Source organism: Toxoplasma gondii, chromosome VIII, assembly GCF_000006565.2.
Source record: "Toxoplasma gondii ME49 chromosome VIII, whole genome shotgun sequence".
Classification (NCBI taxonomy): Eukaryota; Apicomplexa; class Conoidasida; order Eucoccidiorida; family Sarcocystidae; genus Toxoplasma; species Toxoplasma gondii.
In genome coordinates this window covers 3,150,109-3,164,781 of record NC_031476.1, presented here as the reverse complement: position 1 = coordinate 3,164,781, position 14,673 = coordinate 3,150,109, and the positions used below count along the sequence as shown (strand labels likewise).

Genomic DNA, 14,673 nt, shown 5'->3' with positions numbered 1-14,673 from the left:
CAGGGAGAGACAGCCTCCCCTGAGAGAGCGTGCTTGCTTTTGACGCTCAGCAATCCTCAGGGACTCGAAGAAGTCGAACATCATCGTGCATCCGTCGGAAAGGAGGAAGAAAAGGAACCTGGGGAGCAGAGACAGGACAGAAAGCGTCGAGACACCCCGGCGATACAGAAGCATCTTCTTTAGGAAAAATGGAGAGAATATTCGCCGGGGAGTTTTTCCCTCAGACTCGCCGAGGCAACAAGGACTCACTGAAACTGACAGCGGAAACGGGGCTAAGGCCCCCTATTAGTCTCAGAGATCCATTACGACGGTTGCTCTCGAGAGGTTCTGGCCGTGTCCAATGTCTCTCAGAACACGATATGTTTTCTGTTGTTTTTCCCTTGCTCTTCCCTGCTTTCTGTCTCCTCTCCAGCGAACTGGAGTGTATCGGGACAGGAACTCGGCACAATCAATTATAAGGACTGCTCCGCCTCTGCCTCACCTGGTTCAGCATCAAGAACCGTGTTTCGACTTTGTCCTTTTAGCGTCTGCCACAGACAACCGACTGCCCACTCGAGTGCACCGGTGCAGACATTCAATGCTTGTACATTTTGCATCGACTTGTTCCTTACTTGTTTCTGTGGTCCGTTTCTACTTGAACGATCGCGCGGCCTGGCTCTTCTAACCTGAGGCATTCCCGCAGCGACGCTAAGTCAACCACCACAAACGCTCCTTCTTCCAAAATCAGTCCGAGTCCCCTGCGTTCTCTTCTCTGTCTTGTGTCTCGATCTGTTCGTCCGCGCGACTCCTCTTCTTCCTTTTCGTCTGTCAAGACAAGCGACTTCGTCTGCAGAATAGGTGACGACGTCTCTGCAACTCTCAGGGCGTCAGGTGTTTTTCCTCTAGTTGAGAGTCTTCCTTTCGTCATCTCGCACGAGCCACGGTCGCTGCCCCAGCAGCGAGGGCCAGGAACAGTTGCCTCGCCGACCTTTCCATGAACATCCTTCCTTGTTTTTATGCCTGTGCCACCGACTCGCCCGCGCTCTGCCTTCTTCCGGTCGGGAGAGAAGGAGGCGCCGATGGTCTCTCCGGCGACGCTCTCTGTCGGGATGGAGAGGGAGATAGGCGAGGCGGCCACAGAGGTTCCACTGCATGCAGGTGAGGAGCGACACTCCGGAGAAGACCCAGAGCGAAACGGAGGAATCGAGTCTGGGAGAAGAAGGCGAGCACCTCGACCCTGCACTAGAGACGCAGAGAGAAGCGTGCGTATCCCGAGCGGGAGAGGCGACGGGAAGGAGAGCCGGCTTGCTTCTTGAGGAGCAGAAGTTGTCGACTGGGAAGAGTCCGAGAGAGACGACGAAGCAAGAGGAAATGCGTAGATGACTCCTTTGTGGGTCCGGAGACATAGCCCTGTGGCGACGAGTCGTCGGTGTGCCACGACGACTCTGAGAAAATTGTCGGGGAAGACAGCCAAGCAGTAGCAGCCAGATGTCATCTGAGGCATGGAAGACACGAACGTGGAGAAAACCTCGTTTCCTTCACAGGTGTCAGGTGCTTCCTGAACTTGCGCGCTACTCAGGGGAGAGTAGGGAAAACGTAAGTTCGAAAGGCGGGGAGAATTTGAAAATCGGTCCGTTGGAAACTCTTCCCTTCAGTCGTGTGTCTGACGCCTGAGACTTCTGTGTGCCACGTTCAATCCTTCTGTTATTGTTGACTTGCTCTCGAAGTCACAGGGGTGAGAAACTGCAGCAGACCCGAGACTGTCTCGAACCCGCTGGTTTGACATGTGCCGTGGTACGGGCTTCGTTCAGCGCTCAGTTTCGAATGGTGTTTCTCTAAAGTCTCTGTCTTTCGAGAGTTTCCTCACCCAGTAAAGAAAACTCTTTCAGACGCGAAAGGCTTCAAGGCATGGCCGCGACCGTTCAAAGGCGACTCGCGCAAGGCCTCGAGAGGCGGAACTGTCCACCGAGCCACGGGCCGAAAAACCGTTTGCTCAGCTCGCCGCATTTCGCTCTTTGCGCATGTGTCTGTGTGTTTTGACACGACTGCACTCCCGGCGTTTCGCGCCCATTCCGGTTGTGTCCAGGCCACACACGAAGAACGAAGAGACGAGGAAGCGGGAGAGGAGACGGGCAACACAGACAGGTTGCTTCCTGCGCTCGTATTTACGTCTGAGGCCCAGACCGTGATGCAGCCTTCTCTTTGCAGGAGAACGAAAGACTCACGAGTGGGAGAAAAGGCAAAGGGACATATCTGCGAGAAAAACGAGGGGGCTGTGGCGTGAAGAGAAAGAGCGACTTGAATCTCCTCCAGCCGCGAGTAATTCCACACAAGAAGGAGATCTGGGGATAGCGAGGCGAAGGTCCTAAAAACGACAGAGACAAAACACAAGCACGGCTGTTGGCCGTTTCGCATCTGCGCGTTCGAGTCGTTTGATTCGTGCAGCAGACCACAGGTGAGGAAGGCACGACGCAAGTGAAGGCGAATAGCGGATTTCCAGGGTTTTGTCCTTGCCTCTCTTTGCGTCAGGTCTGAGGCGTCGCCACGCTCCGCTATCTGTGGAGCTACTTCGTACTAGGCACCCACCTTCTCCGCTGCAGAGAGGCAACCCGGGAAACAGGCATCCTGTGTCGGCGTGCGTCGACGAACAGTCTTCGCATTGTTCTCAAATCGAAGACTTGAACAGACCTCCCAGAGGCGACAGCGAGAACTGGCTTCGAGCCGCTTTTCTCATTCTTGTCGAGCTGCGCATCTTGCCGGTTGCCGACCGCCTCGCTGGAGCCTCCGCGGGTACCGAAGGGGCAACTGGCTCCTCGCCTGCAAAACCGGCGGGTGGTGAACAGAGAAAAAAAGAAACGAATCTGAAGTCGTTAGCCTTGATGAACACAGCAGCGCGGAACCCACGTGACATGGCTGCTGACTAAACACGGTTTCGTGCTCTATATCAAACGATGTAAGATCGCGCAAGCTCCTTCGACTTCCGTAGGGCATTGCGTACTGGTGTATTCAGGGCATTTGCAGCTTGCTGGTTGCCATCACGTTTTTTCAAAAAACACTCACGTCATGATGGCGAGTTAGTGTACAGATATGAGATTGCTTGGACAAGCCGAACAGAGACACCCCAAGGAAAATGATTGTGTACGGCCATCCTCACCACGTCACGCGTTTGCAACGGTCCATCTGAATTTGGTGTAGCGAGTTTCTTTCTTCATCAGTGTGCCCGTCTGGAACCGTCTCCGAACGGACTAAAAAAAGTGACAAGAGAGCCGAAAGCCATCCTCACCGACAGGAAACTGCCCGATGGCGAGGGGGAGGTATAGGCCTCGAACCGTTCAGGGCAAATGCTTTGCTTGCCTCAGACGGAAAGCAGAAATGCGATTCCGCGAGGTCTGCTCTGTATTTCGTCTCTTCAAAAGGTGTAAGCGTCGCCTCTGCATGCCCCCTCCTTCTCTGGGTTAAGATTTTGTGGTGGCTTGACAGACACGGCCAGTTCCACGAAGACGTTTGCGTGACAGGGCAGACAGCGGGGAGACCAGAACGGGGACCTGTGAGATTTTCCTTCTCTTTTACGGAAAGGAAACACGCCTGGAGGTCCCGCTGCTCGCTCCGCCCTCGCAAGGGCGCCGAAGCCGAAGGGGAAGGATTCTTTCGAATGCAGGGGGAAGCTGGACACGAGTGTTTGTTCTCTACACAACCTCGAGACCGTTCAGGACAAGAAGGAGACCGTCGACAAGAAGGAAGGGAAGGGTGCTTGTAGAGTTCACAAGATGTATCTTTGCCAGTTGACACAAAAGAATGTGAAGCTTCAGAAACTGGATGGGAGCAGACGCTCCGGCAGGAAAATTCGCCGCTGCTTAGACACCGTGGAGAGCCACATTGCGACGACGATGAGGCAGAACGACCGGCATTCTTTTTTTCGTAAATACGCGGGAACGAGGGTGGAAACGAAGAGCAAGAAAGAGGTTGGGAAGCGACGAGAGAGGCGGAACATGTTGGAGACTGCGGGACGGAAGCAGCAGATGAGGAACGCCGACACGCCGCATTTCTGCGGCATTCGCAGTTTTTTTGTGGGGGATTACCCGAAGAAGGCAAGAGGCTGCTGTTCGGGTTCGAGATAGATGGTTTCAAGACAGAAGTGATGGCACCGGTTGGCAGACGCGAGGAAAGCCGCTCGGAGCAAAGGAGTGCGAGAGAGCAAACGGGGCCTAGACCCGGATGGAAGAGGAGACGGTACCTGAAACAGGGGGATATTGCGAGCACATGAGCGGAACTGCAGGCGCTTTGCCTCGTGCTGCATCTTCTTTCGTGCTCCTGGGGAGCCAAAGTTTCCCATTGTGGTGTCAATGTTACCGGAAGAAACGAGGCGGCACTGGACACAAAACAGACTGTAGTTCTGTATGCTTGGCTTTTCAACAGTCCCATGGGTGCGAACCTGTTTCTAAGTGTAGGTAGAGAAATCGAGACTACGTGTATGATTTAGATGTGGGTGTCTTCTGGACGGCGGACACGAAATAGGTCGCGCGCGCCACATCCGTCCGACTCCTGTCAACTCGTGCTAGTCTCGATTTTTTCGTCAACTTGTGTTTTGCCTCCAGACTCAAACCAAATGGGTTGCTGATTTAGCTCCCGTATTGGCAGGCAAGATTGTCTATCACTCGATTGCTAGCATTGTTTGCTTATTCCAGCTGCTCGACCAAAAATCGAGGATTGTTAAGAGCCAACCTACCTCTCGGACTCTCTAGCGGGGACGTTTGCTGTTGAAAGCGTTAGTTGACGGAAAAAGCTTACTAACAACTGGACCGACAACATCCACTCACGATAACAGAAGGAACTGGGAGAATAGGTAAACAATACACGGGTTTCACAGGAACGGGGAAAGCGAGGAGAGATGCAGCTCGACGGCAAGGCGAGTCTCACCGATTTTCTGCGAGGAACAGAATGCAAACGTGGCCGCGTCGATTCCCCAGCGCCAGGACTTTCCCGTCTTCAGAAACTGCGATCGCTCGGCAGAAACTCTCCTTCTGCTCCTTCGTGATTTCTCTTTTCCCTCTTCCGTTCCTTCCCTTAAGGGCGTGGCAACAACCTCTCGACCTTCGTCGACCAGACAACAGAGGAAGACGAGGGAAGCGTGTAAGAACAGAAGCAGAAGGAGAACGACGGGTGGAAGAGGCAGGATGCGAGAAAGGACGAGAGAGGGAAGAGGACCGAAATATCGGGCGCTTGGATGGAGACGGAAAAGCAGAGAGAGTGAAGGCAGCTAGGCGACCCGAGCTGTCTGAGCGCGGAAAACGACAGACAGACAGCCGAATGTGGTTTTGGGATACACACTAAGGAACCTTGAGTACATGGAAATACACATGCTGCACAAAAAATAACTGAACGAGACGTACAGATGATGGCAGATTGTGTTTTAGTGGCTTGTTCATGTGCGTTCATCCTGATACAGCGGAGCTTCCCCAGATGCGTTCACGGCCGTGTAGTCTGTATTTCTGTCGCTGGTGTCAAACCATCGAACTGGGCATTCTGCACATCACAGAAGAAAAGTTCCCAAAATATTCGCCAAAACAAAGTTGCATGGCACCTTCTTCGGCCTTCCCTGGAAACGTAGGAGGTCTTCGTGACTCCTGATTGCAGTTGTGCTGCTGAGCTTCCGACGAATTCTCACAGCTTTCCTAGCCGCGTTATCTCCTTACCCATCGACCTACTGGATGCACGCTTTTGAGGCCTGGTATGTACGGATAATACGAGACTCTTCTACAGTTTAACCGCTTCGACTATTGTGTATCTGGTTTTATAGTTATTGAACTACCGTTTTGATGCCTGGTTGAGTTCTATACCTACTTACTCTAGTCGCTGCCGCTACCTACAAATATGCTTACAGTGGCGTGTCGACCCATCTATCCATACAAAAGTGTAAAGCTTTTTGTGCAGACGTGAGTGCAGCGATCCAGCGGAACACCCTCCGAGTGTGCTCCACGGCATTTAACGCATCTGTGAAAGGCCCGCTTTTTATTTGGTCGGCGGACTGAGACTCCAGGTAAGCCTAGTCGGTAGCAGATTGACGGGACACAGAAAGCCACTACTTTTTAGTGCCGCATGCACAACGGGTGGCAAACGCTTCGTCGAGAGTTTGCGAGCATCGTCGCGTATGTGGCAGGTCTGGCCAAGAAGTGAGCATCGCTCTGCATCAAGAGGAGATTTGGTCTAGCGGGAATGCGTTTCTGCGGGGATAATCTCGGATCTTTACGCTAACGTTTTTCCACACCGACAGAGACACGCCGCATCTGTGTAGGATTCGTGATCGACGGCGGCCTTCATGTGCTTCATTACCTAAGGTAGGTCTTCGTCGCCATATGGGACCATCGAGTCGATTAAGCCGGCAGAGCCTTTCGCTTTGCATGTTGGCGTGCTTTTCTTGAAAGATCGTTTTTGGTTTCTGGAATGGACACTCTCGTTTTCATCCAGATGAGACAAGAGCCCCGAAACGTAGCCCCAAACGAACCTTTCCCAGTGCGTGTGTTGGAGCTGTTTGTGAAATCAAGGGAAGAAACAAGCGCCAAAGGTCGAGTCAGATCTTTGGGCCACAACGGCGGAGAGAGTCACGTGGCGCAGGTGTTATTGCTTCGTCGGCATTACTGTCCATGTCAGTGCCACACTGTCCACCCATTCTTTTCCTCCCGGAAACAACTGCAAGCCTCCATGTCAGGAGCGATAAGAATCACGCACTGTACAGGGAAAGGAGAAACCCATCGATACCTCAGATGCTTCTCCGAGAAAATGGCTGCTCGACGATCGACACAGCAAAGCGAATCGGCAGACGTTTTGGGTGCTTCTGTCACCCCCCGTTCTGCCAACAAAGCGCGTTGTGGTTCTTCTGAGATCTCAAGCAACACAGGTGACTCTCCACATGAACTTTTGTGCTATAGAAACTGCTGCTGCGCCTCTTCTACTTCATCGCAAGAAGAGCAGAACCGTCTCTTTGTCACTTTGTGCTGACCAACAGGCTGACGAGGGGGTTCTCTCGGACTCCCGAAATTGCGGCGGCAGTCCGCCTACCAGGAGGCCGCCCCACGTGGGGCAACTTGGTTCTGAAATCCGTTCTTTCCGCAAGTGTGGGACCGCACCTCATATTCGTTTGTTTTTTGCTTTCGCTTCTTCTTTGGAGGCGGGCGAAACTCAGACAGAAGCGGAGAAAGGGATTCGTTCGACCTGAAAACTCTGCGAACGTGCCTCGGGCACAGGGATAGCCCGGTACTAAGGTACTTTAAAAAGTAGTTTCACCTGGACATTTATGTCACACAAAGTAAGTGATCACTGTATCTGGGGTGTACGTTCTTTCTGGTTCCTGGAAGAGAGCGATCTCTCGCGAGAGATCATTATTTTGTTTACTTTGCCCTAACCCTAAACCGCCTCGATTCTTAAAATAAGAAAACTTTACAGGATGTACACTGTTCGCTTACTACAACTACGGCGGCGAAACACATCTAGCGAGTCACTCCGTGAGCGACGGGCATCTCTCCGATCTTCAAAAACCTTGTTTTGTTAGTTCGCGATCGAGAAATCCGATGCGCCTCACGTATGAGAAATGCGCAGCGACAGAGAAAGGGAGGGAATCGAGAAACACAGACAGAACGCGATAACGAAAAGTGATTCCTTGGGAACACAGATCCTGTATGTAGAAAAGCAACACGCAAGTAGCACATTTCGTGGGCCAGACCAACCACGTCACGTAAAGTCCAGAGAAGTACTGCAGAATCATGGACGTCACCAATGTTTCTGTCTGCGACTCCTAAGAGCATACTGTCTTGTGGCGAGGAGGAAACACAGCTTTCGATCTTTCAGCAGAACCAAGTGTAGAGAAAATCGCGCGAGAGTGACAGCTGTGGAGGGTGCCGAGAGAAGGAACCTCGTTTCCAAGTACCATAGCTCTCAAGAGCCAAAGACGATGTTTGCTTTCGTTTCCTGTTCCCGCGAAAGCTCTTTCTTCCAGTTCCGTTGTACGCTTAAGCTGAAGAACCGGCCGCAGATACACCTGCAATAGGCCGATGAATCTACTGTTCATTTTTCCGCATGTTCGCCAGCATTTAGGTTCTCGACAGCTTAGACGTCATGTACGAGAAACGCAGAACTTTTTGTCGCCTTTCCCGATACATGAAGAGCATGACAAATGCATCACAAACGACACGCGTTGACACACAGACGTGGAGCTCTCCGTCTCCACAGAAGTCTCGGCGCTTTCGTGTGCTTTTCTCTCAACGCGCACACAAACGCAGATGCGCAGAAGTTCGGATGTCCCTGCTGAAACATCTGAACCGAAGATGAGCACGTCCACGAAGAGGCGCGACTCTCTTGTTCTGGCTGTTCCCTGTGTGTATGCAGGGATTTACGTATTTGCGAGCTCACAAATGCATGCAAATGTTTCTTTCTTTCAATGCATACACCTGTACATATACAGCTTTAGAGATTTATTTATAGAAGTAGACGCTCTATATACATGCAGGAGGCAGCAACTCCTTGTCTGTCCAGTTGCGACCGCAGCGATTCCTAGATACGCTTGAAGTCCAGTATTGCCGGCAGGTCTCGATAGAGTGGCGAGGACACAGGATCGACACCCAGAGTTTCGTTTGTCTCTGTCCAGAGATGTCCTCTGCTTGACGGAGCTGAGCGAAGAACAGGCGCCTCTGCACACCGTCGCTTCGTGGGGGGAGCGGGTCGGGTGTGCGTCCGCATGCTGGGATCACTGTGCTGCTTTATCTCAAGACACACCGCTCGGTCGAAAATGAAAGACGCCTTTCCGACAGCTTCTCCCCACTTTATGATTGACTCTTTCTAAAGAATCAAAGGCTTTCCTTGGATTTTCCCTCCGTTCGCCAGCTGTGTGCCGTCTCCTGCAGCTGTCTGCCGCGAGCCCTCTCAAAGGCGTTTGGGGGCTTCTCTGGACTGGCACTTCCTCAGTTCGCTTCTCTTGGTATTCCGGCGTACCTCGAGGAGCGCCTTTCCTCCTTTTGTGTTTGTTTGAAAGAACGAAAAATCAAGGATTTCTCTGCGACGTGCACACACGCCGAAGAACCACGCACCACTCTTCGCGCCATTCCCTCAGCTTCTTTCTACGGCCCAGGCCTTTCGTTCGAAGAGACGCTTTGCTCCGCGCCTCTACACTTTTTTCCTCGGAGCCTATCGTGCGTCCTTTCATTTGTGTGCCTCTGTTTCATCCTATTGGAAGTCGATGTTTCTTCACATACACACCGCTGCAGAGATTTCCCTGCCTGTGTGTGACTCGCAACCTCGTTTCCGGCGAGTAGTTTGGCTTCCCAAAAGAATCTTCCGCGGTTCTGAGCTCTCCTTCTGTGATGACTTGGCCGCCGGACTGTTGTTGGAAGTCGAGGCATGCTTTCTCACAGAGGAATGCCTCTCCAGTTCTTTGTGAGGGCAGAAACTTTAGGGTACACAGGTTCGCGTTCCAAGCGCATCGAAAGAGAATGGACAATCGAGACGGGAAAGCGAGGACGCCTCGGTCCTGACGGGTGTACGTACACCTCAGCAAGCGCAGCAGGTTCTTACGTCAGAGCTTCGTAAAGTTTTTTTTTCTCTTTTCGGCTCCTTTGGAGGCGGCCGCCGTCAACTGCTGACTCGTCGTTTCTCTTCTTTTCAGATACCTCAGACCTTCCTCTACAAAAATGTTGTGGGTGGATAAACACGCTCCTCGCGAAATCGAGGAACTCTCAATCCACCCAGAAATCTCCCGTCTTCTCCTGAAGGTTCGTCTCCTTGTGACCGCCCTGTGCTCTCCTCCTCTGTCTCTCCCTCTTCTCTCTTTACCCTTCTCGTCTCCTCTTTTGCTTTTTCTTGATCGTCCTTCTTTCTGTCCGGAGTGATCTCTTTTCCGTCTACTGAGAAGAAGACGCGTTCTCCCTCTCTCTCCTTTTCTTGTTCGTGGTTCCGGCCTTCACCTCTTGTCTCCCCAGTCTCTTCTGCTCTGCTGCTCCGGTGTACTTCCACCTCCACGCCCGTCGCTGCGTTGCTGTTTCTTTTCTGCCTCTTCCATGCGTTCTCTCTTGTTCAGCAAGCTGCGTCGGCTTCGCTTCCTCACCTCCTCTTCTACGGTCCGACTGGCGGGGGCAAGAAGACTCGCGTGCTCGCCCTTGTACGAAGAATCTTTGGAGATGCAGTCGATAAGGTGCGCGCCGAGGCTTCTGAGGATTTTTTCTCCTCTCTCAGAGGGCGAGCAGTCCGGAAAAATGCACTTTCTGTCTCGAGCAACAGGGAAAGCGTCTCGTCTCTGCTTTGTCAGGAGGCGCGCGGGAAAAGGCGAGGAGACAGAACAATCAGACAAGTGGAAGCGAAGCGTCCACGGGGAAACCAACACGAAGAAAATGTTTTCTCGCGAGACGTAACGAAGTCGACCGGGGTTAGGGGGGGGAATGGGGGGGGGGGGGAGAGATTTCTGCCTTCTTTCCAAGTTTGTTTTTCTAGATCCGCTCTTTCTTCGAATTCCGTTCTGCTTTCCTCATGGGGTCTTGCCATTTCTGAGTTCTCTTCCTCAGGTTCGAGTTGAAACGTTCACTGACCGAGAGTCAGGCACAGAGGCCACAGTCTGCCGATCCTCGCACCATATTCTGCGTAAGTCAGAAAGGAGCGAACCTCTCAGAGAAAAAACCAAGGAGACAGCAGACGAAAAACCAAGGAGACAGAAGAGAAGAACAGGGGAACACGGAAGAACAGGAGGGCAGAACATTCACGGAAGAACAAGGGAACGAGCACAAAGAGCAGAGAACTTCGACGCGAACGAGGATAGTGAGGTTGAGGAAGAAGCAAACGCGTTTTTTGCATTCACTGGGTCTCACTGGGATCTTCAGATTCGCTTTTGCAGCGATAGCGGGCTCTGCGGGATCCGAGGAGAGTCCGTTCGAACAGCACAGTCGTGAAGTCCACGCGCTTCAGCTCGGCGGCGTTGATCAAAAAGACTCGATGTCTGGCAGGAAGGGTGAAGAATGCGCCTGAACGATTCTGCGTTTTCAGTTTCCTGTCAGGAGTTCGGTGTGAAAGATCGCGCAATCGTGCAGTCGATTATCAAAGACATCGCCGAAAGCACAACCCTCTCAGGAGTCTCTTCCTTCTTCGCGGCTCCGAAGGCATCCAGTGTGCCCCCCTTCAAAAGTAATCTCAAATACCTCGTCGTCCATTATCTGCACCAATTGCCATATCTATCTCTATCTACCTATCTCTCTATCTACCAATTTATCTATTTATCTACCTATTTATCTCTCTCTCTCTCTATATATATATATATTTATGTTAAAGCGTATGTATCCTCCGACACAGAGAGGAGTTTGTAGGTGCACAGAGTGTGGATATCTACCGAGCACCAGTCACGGATAGCTCTGTTCATGTATTTATCTCTCTTTTCGATCAGCGAGAGATATGACTTTGCCTCTATGGGGCAACTTTCATGCAAGTATGTATATGCGTGCTCATGTATCTCTTTTGGAGGTGGGGTGTCTGATGTTTTGGTGCGTTCGCCGTCGCGTGAGCGCCGTTTTCACAGCGGCTGTCCGTTGTTCTCCCTCTCTTCAGTTTGCATTTTCCAGGACGCAGATCTTCTCTCGGAGAGTGCACAGCATGCGCTGCGTCGAACGCTGGAGATCTACTCTTCGCGGCTAAAGTTCGTCTTCCTCGTGGAGAGACTCGAGAGGTTCTCTGCGCCCCTGAAGAGTCGCTGCTTCTGCGTTCGCGTTCCTCTCCCCTCGCACCGCGCCGTCGCCTCCTTCCTCAGATCCCTCTGCGACAAAGAAGGCCTCCCTGTGCGTGAGAGAACTGGGCGGAACGCGCGAGAGAGAAGGCGAGGCGACGGGCAGGAGGCCGGACGAGCGATGGCGGGGACCGGGTGCAGGGGAGATTGAAGAGAGTGCGAAGGCTGGGGTGAACAGGTTGACAGAGAGCCTCGACAGAAGGCCGGCGAACGAGGCAACGGCATGGGGAAGAGGCAGCGAGCATGAGAGAATCGTAGGGAGAGACAGACCACAAACGAAAGAGGCCTTCGAAAGTCGGAAGACGCTTCTCACAGAGTGTCGAGATGTTCAGTCGCTCTTTCACCTCTCATCCTTTTCATCTTTGCTTCGCGGTCCATCTTGTTCTTTCCTCCCCGTTCCCTCGTTGTTCTTCTCTGTCCAGCCTCAGGTGGCGCCCGATGCTCTTTTGCAAACGATTTCCGAAAAGAGTGCGCGCAACTTGCGTCGCGCCGGGCTCGCGCTGGAGTGTCTCGCGACCCACAACTTCACCGCGTCTCTGTCTCCGTCTACCGCTCTGTCTCTGCCTCGCGGCGAGGCGTCACCCTTCCCACTGCCCTGGGAGCGCCTGTGCGACGAGATCGCAGTGTGCGCCTTCCGGCAACAGAGTCCGCGGGCGCTTTCAGAGTGTCGAGGGATGCTGTACGACCTGCTTTCTGTCCTCATCCCAGGCGAGCTTGTCCTCGGTCGCCTCCTCACCACACTCCTCGCTCTTGTCCGCGAAAAGCAGCCGAAGCCGCGCGCTGCAGGCGCCTCCGCAGAGACGCCCGGCTCGAGCCGCCAGGCCGCCGGCCACGACCCTGCGACCGTCTTGGTGCATGCAGCCGCGCATTTTTCGCACACTCTGAAGAAGGGGTCGAAGGAAATCATTCACCTCGAAGCTTTTTTGGCGCAAGCGATGCGCGTCCTCCATCTCGCAGACGTCGTCAAGAGAACGTAGCACAGCTGGAAAGAAACTTCGCTCGAGCTGCGGGGGAGGGGAGGGGAGGGGGAAGAGGCGATCCGGAGGAGCGAGACGAGATGATGCGTTCTTCTGAAGGACAGTTTGGAGGCAAGGAAATGTGACAGGAAGTCGCGACAAGGCCCTCGCTGTCGACACACACACAGATCCCTTTATTTCTGTAGAGAACTGCGAACTCCAGTCTCCACCTGTGGCTCTGACGCGCACAGAAAAGCGCCCCTCTCCTCCAATCCTCCAATCGGGAGTTCGTTTCTAAAACCAACACGAGCCGACGAACAAGGTTTATATAAACTACATTTTTCTGGGGAGCAGATACTACGCGTTGGACGACTCATTTCGATCTCGAAAGTCTTTGTTACTGTTTCCTTGCCGAGAGACGACACGCGTGGGGGACAGGTGAGGCGCAGAGAGGACAAGAAAACTGCGAGTTCGAGAATCTGGAGCATCTGACGAAAACGCGTTTTCGGCTGTGAAGGATGCAGGGAAAGCTGCTCGGTGAAGCGCCGTGTGATGACGTGGAGGAAGCGGGTGTGAGGTGTATGTACCGACCCCGTGTGTTACGGCTTTTTTGTTTGACAGTTTTATCGTGGAAACGGAAATCTAATCTTTATCTCGGAAAGAAACGCGCCCAAAGCTCCGGAGTAGACCTGAGAATCATTCGTCTCGTTTTGCTCCTCGACGTTTCAGAGCTCGTTCCACCTGATTTTTAGTGTGCGTTTCACTGCTGCAATCGCCCAGCTACCGAGAACAACATGTATATCGCACCTCCATCTCAGCGAACAAGTAGTGTCAGTGTATGTTTCTGTTTCTTCCGAGTGTCATCATGGCTCGCAGTCCTTGTCTCGCTTCGTCCCGCTTCTTCGATTTCCTACTTAGGCGATCACGTCTCCGTTTTTTATGCGAGCTGAGGTCCACAACTCGCGCTCGCGCACTGTCTTGCCTTTAAAGGATTTCCCCCTGTCTCTACTTGTGCTCTGTCTTTCGCGCCACCCCCTCTCTGCTTTCTCTCCTCTTCTTTCTCCTCTTGTTTTCTCTCTAATCGTGCTGTTCTCCGTGTTCTTTATCTTCGTCCTCTCCCAGTTCGCCCGCGTCTCGTCGGCTGGGATTGAAAAAGGCAAGTCTATTTCTCGCGCATCTTCTCTCTCCCTGTTCCGCGACTCCCGCGCTCGCTCCGTGGCGCTGGTGAAGCGAGAGATGCCAAGTCCGGGAGCGTGTCTGGCCTCTCAAAATTCGCATCGGGTCCGATGGTCTGAACCACGACGCAGAAAACGGAGAAGGGAGTAGAAAAGCACGGGGGTCGAGAGCCCCCCAGAACGCGAGACCAGCCGCGAGAGAGGAGAGACAACTTCAGATGTAGAAGGCGCAGAGAACGCCTATCGCGGAACCACAGTCTCTGCCACACAGACGAGACGAAAAAGGTGTAGGCAAAAGTCCGTCACACTCAGACCCAGAACTGGAACACAACGCAGAAAAAAATGACACTCTCCCCTCGCCGCCACATATAAACCTCGGCACCAGCCCAGTGGAGACCGCGAATACCTCAACGAACAAAGAAATCCCTGAATCAAAGACACTGTCCAGCACAGAGGCCACTCCGAAATCGGCGCAGAAACTTTGAGAGTTCCTGACCCAGAACGTCAAGACAGCTGAAACGCACATGTCCCTCCGGTGTCTCTACACCGACAGATCTCGTTTGCACCGCCTCACTGCTGGAGTTCACGGAGGCTGTCAGTAGAGAGCCTAGACAGAGAGGCAGAGAGAAAAGTGAACCTTCCGAGATAGCGTTGTCCAGAGAGACTGGCTAGCTAGATGTCTGCGGGAGGCAGCGATAGGAAGAAGAGAGGTGAGTCCGTGGAATGGCCGCTGCTTCGCGGGAGACAAACCCATGCGTCTGCGTCGAGAGCGGAACGCCGCCGGACATCTCGAGTGTAAGAATTTCCACATACA

The 14,673-nt window shown here is 53.0% G+C and overlaps 2 protein-coding genes across 2 annotated transcripts; both read left to right on the top strand.

Annotated features, from left to right (window-relative positions):
* The first annotated feature begins 1,430 nt into the window (after positions 1 to 1,430).
* Positions 1,431 to 2,357, top strand: TGME49_273940 (hypothetical protein). The gene is made up of 2 exons (XM_002365954.1): positions 1,431 to 1,575; positions 2,066 to 2,357. Exons 1-2 carry the CDS (start codon positions 1,468 to 1,470, stop codon positions 2,261 to 2,263), a joined length of 306 nt encoding a protein of 101 aa, XP_002365995.1. The 5' UTR covers positions 1,431 to 1,467; the 3' UTR covers positions 2,264 to 2,357.
* A 7,299-nt stretch (positions 2,358 to 9,656) lies between these two features.
* Positions 9,657 to 12,705, top strand: TGME49_273950 (replication factor C subunit 5, putative; the record flags this gene model as incomplete). Its single annotated transcript, XM_002365955.1, has 6 exons — positions 9,657 to 9,737; positions 10,043 to 10,156; positions 10,524 to 10,599; positions 10,999 to 11,136; positions 11,554 to 11,780; positions 12,151 to 12,705. The coding sequence occupies 6 exons, from the start codon at positions 9,657 to 9,659 to the stop codon at positions 12,703 to 12,705; spliced, it is 1,191 nt and encodes a 396-aa protein (XP_002365996.1).
* Between the last annotated feature and the right edge of the window lie 1,968 nt (positions 12,706 to 14,673).